The 9244-nt window shown below is 46.5% G+C and overlaps 1 protein-coding gene across 1 annotated transcript; it reads left to right on the plus strand.

The window, feature by feature from the left end:
- Positions 1-5939: 5939 nt before the first annotated feature.
- On the plus strand, positions 5940-7832 carry LOC130192342 (leucine-rich repeat-containing protein 4C-like). The gene has a single exon (XM_056412258.1). It carries the CDS (start codon positions 5940-5942, stop codon positions 7830-7832), a length of 1893 nt encoding a protein of 630 aa, XP_056268233.1.
- Positions 7833-9244: the final 1412 nt, after the last annotated feature.

The following is a 9244-nucleotide window of genomic DNA, read 5'->3' on the forward strand; positions in this document are numbered from 1 at the left end:
GGGGAGCAACCGAGTAAACACTTTTGGTTTGATCAGCTTTATTAAATCTGGAGTGCGTCTGCCGTCTCCATAGCACCCTGCACCCTATAGCGTAGCGTTCCACCTTTCACTGACCTCCTTTGGCAGCCATCCATTCATGAAGCACTTTATCTCCACACGAGATGAGAAAGAGAGGGAAAAAAAGAAAAAACTTCAGCATAATCCACCAGAATGACCTTGCTTATATAGGTTTTCTTTTCCTTTTTTTCCTCCTCTCTCCATCTCACGTCTGCGGCCAACTTTCAACAACAACGTTATGTTTCACGCATTCCGGCTCCCGCGTACAATCGGGACGATGTTACCTTGAATCCACTGAGAATGAAATACTGATCGTCCGGACAGTCGTACTTGAGGTACTTTCCTCGGGGATGGATTGTTACTTTCATTACCTTGAAAATGAAATATCATGGATGCCGCCGGTTGTACTTTGGACCGCCTGATTGAATGCGCGGGAGTCGTCCACATATGGGTGCACAAAGCGCTGCAGCAGTGGAGAGCGCAGGAGCAAAGGGAGGCTGCCTCGTTTAAAACACTCACTAAAGGAGACTGGTGTTAAAAAAAATCGATTGTTTCAAGGTACCGACCAAGACCAAGACAAAGGCAAAATAAAAAAAACATATATATCAACGAGATGTGATTCTAGCACCAAAACGTGACAACATAAGAGCGCCATGACAGCTGCAGCCTGAGCGTACCCTAGTTACAGGCGCGGTTTAAAATTGGCTGCAGCAAGAAAGCCTGGTGACGACTCCTAATATATTTAAATATATATTTATATTTGTTGGATAACACCATCCCGAAGGAGAGAAAAATGCTGTTCTGAGTCTCATCCAGTGGAGCGAAGGGCCATCATTCCTGCTCCTGTTTAAAAGAAAGGAGTTTGGCTGATAAGTCGGGGTGCTAGATTTATTTCTCTCACACCAGCACTCTGCGTACTGAGACCCAAGATGGGGGAGGGGAATTGCCTCCTCCTTCTTCCTTTTTTTCTCTCCAGGTGGAGCAGAGCCGGAGAGTGTAAGCACTCTTCGGGGTCTGCGTATCAGAACGAGGAAGCGGCGCCGGTGGCCGCCGCTCGGTGCGACAGGCTCCCACTGCAAGATAAAAAATAAAAAAAGAGAAAGAAAGAAAGAAAAAAGCTCCCTCAATGTCAGACATAAAGCTGCACACACGGGATTGTTGAACCGCGGCACACATTGTGTCGGGAGCTTAAAGCTAACGTCGTCGTTGTCTTCAATTCAAATAATTATTACTGGATTTGCTTAATCTTGAAATAATTACGGCGTATTAATCTGTCACGGCGAGAGAGAGAAAATCATCAAAGAACACGTCGTCACACTGGGTCACGTTTAGCTACTTCCGTTAGCTATACATATAAAAAGGAAACTAGGGTAAGAGCTCGGGTGGCTATATTTGTTGAACTCTCTTCACAGCAATTGAGAAATCGAATGCACTGCAAAAAAAAAATGGAAAAGGAAAGTATTCGACCCAAAATAAATTATTGGAAAGGCTCTGCTTCGCTACAGCATTATTATAATGGTGTTTTTGGATGAGTGGCTTTGGTTGGCGGGCTGAAGCGACATTTTTCCCGCTAGATTTAGCGACCTTTTGGTTTCAGTGCTATCCTTTAGGCAGAGTTGGCAACACTTGGCTGGGGTTGTTTCAGTTGGATGATTTATTGAAATCTATCGTACTCTTGGATGGTTTCTCCGATGTTACCGACCTCGGCTTTGATGTGCTCGCATTTGATGTGCAAAAAAAATAACCTTTTGTTTTGTTTTGCATTAGTTCATTTTCAGTCGTAATTAATCCGCCAATTGTTTTTCAATGAGTCTCTTTGTCGAGAACGTGGCTCGGAAAAAGTCAGATGTGATTTATTCAAATTACGTCTTTTTATCTGACAAAGTCCACAAGCCAAAGATATTGTGTTAATTGTCAGAGAGACAGAAAGACCAAAAGAAAATCCTCAAATGATTCACAAATAAGGAAAAATGTATTCAGATTCACTTTAAACTTATCGATTCCTTGATAAATTTGTTAAAGTTTTGATTTGCCATTTTCAGAGCAAATTAAAAAGATTATGCTGGCAGTATTCTATAGTTTATCAGAATTTCTTTTCGTCAACAAACCCCATAAAAAGACCAAAGAATACATTGATTTCTACTCGTACATTTCCCTGTAGGCATAGCACGGTATACCTTGTTCATTTGATCCAGAGATCTCCACTATTGTCTAAAAACGACCAAAAACATAATAAGTTGAGTTCTACAGAATCACCAATTGTGTATTTGTCTGCAGCCAGAAATCGTCCCCAGTTAACCCCCATTTCTCCCCGTTTGAGTGAACTACGGTTGGCTGTGCTTTAGGGTAGTATCGAGCCTCCGGAGCAGTTCAAAAGTGTTTCCGACCCGTTTCCAAAGATGTTGCCGTTCAATAGTAACAAATACGCTTCGGGCTGAGAGCCACAGGCGCCGCGGGGGAATCAAGTATTGACAGATGGACTCCAGCATTGTTTTTTGGTCTTTTCCTCTTTCGTGGACAATAATAAAAAAGTCTTGATACTGCCGAGCCGTAACCTTCGAACAATCTCTCTCGTGATAACTTCTGTTTGCCATGAAGCTTCGGCCATTGTTTATCGCCTACACTGCGTTATGCTAACGTGTTCACGAGACATAACGAGCCTGTTATTTATCTGCGTCTCCTTCGGCCCCATCGGGCCTCCTGCAAAGAGCCACGGGTACCAACAGATGTACGAGGGATCATGGGAAACTCCGCGGCACTTTTCTCTTAATTAGAATTCTCTCTCAAGTACGGATGTAATTTACGAGTGGTCCAGACTTTCGCGTGCAATAAGTGTGCTGCTAGCCGGTGCTTCTGTCCCTAATTGGTTGTATATTTCATTACCCTTGAAGCAATTTTGAGTTTGGAAAACCCTTTTTAGAAATTACACAAGAACAATAAGTGTGACATTATCCTGTTTGACTGCAATTTGAATTACAGGCTAATATAATTAAAATCGTATTCATCTGGCATCACCATATCACTCGTTAGTTTAAATTGGCGATTGTATACTTCTTTATCAAACTGCAAAACGACTTCTATTATTTGACGCCCTCTCGTTGTCATCGAGACAGCGAGACATGCAAATCGACGTATGCTAAACGTAAGTAATGTGTTGAATTAATTAGCAGAAGGACGTTCAGTTCAACGGACAGCCCTCGCTGTGGCCGCGGGATTATTTTCTCCATCACGCTTCAGGGACTTGCCACTTTCTTGGTTCCACACCCGCCGGATCAACTGCAAATGACCGATTAGTAAATTGCATAATGAAACAGTGTCACTTCAGATATTCGGCCTTTAGCCTAGAAGTCTTGTGCCACACACACACGTTTTCTCGTGTGATTGTAAAAAAAATAAAGAAAAATGCTTGTCGCTTGGTTTGAATAATCTTGAATAATCCCCCCCCCCCCCCCCCCACACACACACACATACACGTAGAACTCTGAGGGGACATATTGAATATGCCAACAAGCATAAAGACACAAAGAAGAAGAAGTGCCTGCGAAGCAAGTTGCTCAATAATGCAACACGTCTTGTTATGTTTCATCCACATGAATGTAAAATCTTTGTGAATTTCACTTGTGACGAGCAGTGTTAACACACTTCTTGGTGTGTTCAGTGCCATGGGGCTTCTTTTTTTTCCGTTACCTAATTTCTTCAGTTGTGCGGGGAATGTCCAAAGCAGAACGCCACTAATCATCCGACATGGTAGTTCAAGAGCTCTGTCAGACTCCGCCTCCTGATTGAGACATACATTGTACCCTTTTGCACTTTTCCCCAACAAAACTCATTAGGACAAACACGATTTGGCAAATCACGGCGGCGTCGGGAGACAAAAGCCAGCGGCTGCTTGGAGCAGCGAGCAGAAAAGTAAAGGGGTGTGTATTTTCATGTTGCTGGCAGGATTTCGAGATGTAAGCAGCTAACTGCTTTCAGAGGAGGTGAATACGTGTCGAGCGGGCCTCCATGGAATTAATCCACTCTGTGTTGCGCTGACACAGGGAGGAAATATGTTTGAAGCCATTTTTTTCCCCTTCTGCAATCCCTCATGAGGCATTACATATTCAGAGACCATCATGTGGGCACGGAGCTACGAGTGGTTGATGGACAATGCTCATTGCGGATTTTTGTTATTCCGGGAAAAATGCAAAGATAGATTGCGTTATCGTTAGCCGGTGTTCTCCGCGTGTGACATTTACTTTTCTTTGGCGGCAACGTGGAGTTATTGTACTTCCAGGACAGAGAAAATGTGCCAGCCGGAGGCCTCGTTCGATCCGATTGCCCCAGCGGACGGTCGTCTCTCTCCGCAAGACTCCAAACACTCCGCGGCAGCCTCGGCTGGCGCAAAAAAAAGCCGAGCCACATCCAAAGGCTCATTTCTACTGATTAGGCCAGCCACTCATCCTCACCGGAGAACACGTCCACCTCAGTGAACAATTTTTACAGTTTAGAAAACACCTGTCATAATAGACTCGTTTTGGTTTTTTTGCTGGTGGGTTTGCTGGAGAGAGATGATTAACAGATAACTTGAGATGGAAGAGTTGGAAAGAGACGAGGAGGGAGGTGGAGGAAGATACTTAAACGTAAGGACCCAGGAGGAGAGGTTAATGTCTCTCTCGCTCTCGGCGAAGTAGCCGACCGCACCGGAGAGGTGACGGTATCATTTAATAGAACAGCGCGACACAACTGCGTCACATTTTATAATTTCCAAGCCCTATGCGATTGTGGAATACGGCGCGTATTGATTTATATATTTTTTATGTTGAACGTCTTTGCCGGCTGGAGATAATGAGGGGTGATAGCAACGCGTCAACACTGCGGTGTGGAGGTACACGGTGTACTGTATGTGTGTGAATGTCTCGGCCTATTTTTATCTTGAGCACACTCGGGCATATTCTTAGACACTTAGGGTGACTGGACTAATCTCATCTAATTTAATCCAATCTAAGATAAGAGAGTAACGAGTTTCTTGCCAGTGACTTGATTTGGGGGATAAGAAATCCAGCTATAAGTTACACAAGGGCAATATCAGGCGCACTATGGAGTCACGCTATGTGTAAGAGATTTTGGTGTGACAAAGAAATTGGATCGTGATGAAAAGTCAGCAGGAAAAAGAATTAATCATGAATCAATAGAACAGTTTTTTTGGTAACTCCACTGGGGTAAATTATTTCAAAGGCAATAAAAAGGACGTTGAATATTATCGTAAAATGTCGCAATAGAGAAAAATGACCCGTGTCATTTTGTCGCTGGATAACATATCAACGACTTTGTTCACGTTGTGTTTTACATCTCTTGTTTCCATGCATGCATTTTACAGATTGCATTACTTTTTACATTTCTGTGAGCGTGGACATATCTTCTTTATGAATAACACTTATTTTGAAAAATGCAGGGCCACATTCATTAAGTGGAATGTGGAAATGTTCTCTCACAAAGGATTTGTGTATTAAATGTCTGGGATGTAAATTAGTCAAGAAGTTAATTTTGAATGTTAGGAAATCTGGGACAATGCCGGGTAAGAGAGCTAACTTTTTTTATTACACCACAATTAAATGAAGCCGTTAATTAATCTTGCTCTTGTTTCTTCATTCTATGCACACTGTCGCATTTTAATTAGATTAGGGCTGCAATTAATTATTATTTCCATTATGAATTGTTTGGACAGAAGAAAAATGAATGGTGACCCCTATTAAAATACCCCAGAGCTGAAGTTGCATCTTCAACTTCTTGTTTGTTGTCTTCCGTTAGTTAATTTTCTGTCGACCTTATGCGGTTTAATAAATACAATTATCTCTCTTTTCTTCTTTCCGCAGAGAACACAAACAGCAGATGAACTATGAATGCTGAACAAAATGATCTCCTCCCTCCAGCGCCAGACAATGAGAGGTCGTAGGCTGAAGGGGGTGCTGTCCAACCCCCTCTTTGTGCTGCTCTTGACCCTCCAGATCTTGGTGGTGGCTGGGCTGGTCCGCGCTCAGACCTGCCCCTCCGTCTGCTCATGCAGCAACCAGTTCAGCAAAGTCATATGCACCCGCCGGAGCCTACGGGACGTCCCGGACGGCATCTCCACCAACACTCGCTACCTGAACCTCCAGGACAACCTCATCCAGGTCATCAAGGTGGACAGTTTCAAACACCTGCGCCATCTGGAGATCCTTCAGCTGAGCAAGAACCACATCCGCAACATTGAAATCGGCGCCTTCAATGGACTCGCCAGTCTCAACACCTTGGAGCTCTTCGATAATCGGCTTACGATAATCCCCAACGGCGCATTTGAGTACTTGTCCAAGCTAAAGGAATTATGGCTGCGGAACAACCCCATCGAAAGTATACCATCTTATGCCTTCAACCGAGTCCCCTCGCTCCGAAGGCTGGATCTAGGTGAGCTCAAACGTCTCTCCTACATTTCCGATGGCGCCTTCAAGGACTTGAATAACCTGCGCTACCTGAACCTGGGAATGTGCAACCTCAAGGAGATCCCCAACATCTTACCCTTGGTCAGGCTCGAGGAGCTAGAAATGTCAGGAAACCAGCTCTCTGTCGTCAAGCCCAGCGCATTTTTAGGATTAGTGAACCTCCAGAAGCTGTGGATGATGCACACCCAGGTCCAGACCATCGAGAGGAATTCCTTCGATGACCTCCAGTCACTGGTGGAGCTCAACCTTGCTCACAACAACCTTACCTTCCTACCGCATGACCTCTTCACGCCGTTGCGTCGCCTGGAGCGGGTCCACCTCCACCACAACCCTTGGAACTGCAACTGTGACATCCTGTGGCTCAGCTGGTGGCTGAAGGAGACGGTGCCGGCCAACACCAGCTGCTGCGCCCGGTGCCATTCGCCCGCCGTCTTTAAAGGCCGCTACATTGGGGAGTTGGACCACAGCTACTTCCAGTGTGACTTCCCCGTCATCGTGGAGCCGCCCAGCGACTTGAACGTGACGGAGGGCATGGCCGCCGAGCTCAAATGCCGCACGAGCTCGCTGACATCCATCAGCTGGCTGACGCCAAACGGCTCGCTGGTGACACACGGGGCTTACAAGGTGCGTCTGTCGGTGCTCAATGACGGGACGCTGAACTTTACCACCGTCACGATGCAGGACACCGGGACCTACACCTGTATGGTGAGCAACACGGCGGGCAACATTTCCGCCTCCGCCGTGCTTAACGTCACTTCTGTGGAAAACAGCGGGGTGACCTATTTTACCACAGTCACCGTGGAGACCACCGAGACCCCGGGGGACGATAGCCAAACGCCGCTTCCCCCATTCGGCTGGGTGTCCTCCACGACGAGAGCTACTCCCATTTCGACAAGGATCACAGAGCGGACTTACACAATTCCAGTTCTTGATCCGGACGGAGAGGGCGCCCTCAATGGCCTGGACGAGGTGATGAAAACCACCAAGATCATCATCGGCTGCTTCGTGGCCATCACGCTCATGGCCGCCGTTCTGCTGGTCATTTTCTACAAGATGAGGAAGCAGCACAACCAGCAGGACCCCGACGGCCCCGCGTCCTCCATGGAGGTGATAACAGTCGAAGAAGAGCTCGCCGGGGTCGCCGCCATGGAGAGGCACCTGTCGCTGGCCCCTCTGGAGCACTACAACCACTACAACACCTACAAGAGCGCCTACCACCACGGTCCGATGCTCGGTACCCTACACAGCTCGGCCACGCAGGAACCTTTACTGATTCAGACCTGCTCAAAAGACAATGTACAGGAGACCCAAATCTGATCCGGAATTTGACTTCAGCGTTCCGGCATCGGCAGTTTCATACTCGGGAAGTACGATGGAGCGAAACCTGAGGATGAAAAGGAGTCAAAATTACTTTGACCTGATGAAGTCGACGTCGATAAAATAAGGATTTGGCTAAAAAAAAGGGGACGACATGTGATACTTTGAACAAGTGTCTTTACAAAAACAAAGATTATTTATTAAAAGTATGTCTAGTGGCTAAATGAAGAAAAACATTTTTGTGATAGCTTTTTAGCTCATTTTATTTCTCTCTCTATCTCTCTCTGTTTGTGTGTAATCCTGCACAAGGGAAGGAATGGTTGACAGGAGGTGAATGTGGCGTCTATCCAATGCGGCTCGTGCGAAAACCGCGGCAGAAAATTGGCCTTAAAAACTTCAAATGAATGCAATGACATTGATTTTATACTTTGATTTCACCTGATAAAGTATGATTGAAGGATGTCGTTTTGGCATTTAGAAGCATTTTCTTTTATCCGAGCATTCGTTTGTCCGGCACAGAACCTCCAATTTTCGGCGGAGGTTTCACGAGAGACACAAAAAACGTCTTTGTGTTCCTCGCCGTTCATGTTCCAGCTGTCACTCAGACGCAAAATTGGATCTTTTAATGACACGGCTCCGGATGATATCACAGTAAAGCCAGCATGCCTGAGGAGCGGAGCAGCCAAATTAGTAACTGTGCATTTCCCCCGTGGCTCCTAAACAACAGCCATACATCCTTCACTTTAATTAAGATTGGGTTCTCGCTCCCCTCCCCCCCTCCCGCCTCCACCCAACCTACCATTTTTTTCCTTATACTTACACTTCAACCTTTACTACTTCCCTCTCTCCTCCTCTGTCTCGAGTGCTTCTTCTTCCCCTCCTCTCGCCTTCCCTCTCCCTTCTTTTGATCGTCTCTCCGACACTTAGCTCGGGCACGTTCCTCCTCACCCCGTCCTCCCCATCTTCGCCGTGTCTCATTTGTCTCGCTTTATCCGCCAGGCGTGTGTCGGCAGAATATCGCCCGGTGGAAAATGACGGGGGGATACGTCCGCAGTCCGCCGCCGCAGCCTCCCCCCGTTAACCCGGTAACGATGTACGTCCACTCAGTGTCGTGTTACTTTGCCATCACACACACACACACAAGCTCAGGCGCCGACGGCCCATCTGTTATACAGATAAAAGAGGCAAATGAGGGCGGCTTGGTAATGTGGTGTGACCATGTCAGGCGGACGCAGGCCGGGGCTAACGCAGCCGGTGAGGCAGTTGGGCGAGCTGCACCCGAATCAGAGGAGAGGGGTCGCAGTTCATTAATCTGTATCAGCAGTTCATTTGCAGACGAACAGAGGGAAGCTGATAGGAGAGCAGCGGGAGGCTTTTCCCACTCTCTCTCTCCCCGTGGCCGGCGTCTAACC

Source organism: Pseudoliparis swirei, chromosome 4, assembly GCF_029220125.1.
Source record: "Pseudoliparis swirei isolate HS2019 ecotype Mariana Trench chromosome 4, NWPU_hadal_v1, whole genome shotgun sequence".
NCBI classification, from domain to species: domain Eukaryota; kingdom Metazoa; phylum Chordata; class Actinopteri; order Perciformes; family Liparidae; genus Pseudoliparis; species Pseudoliparis swirei.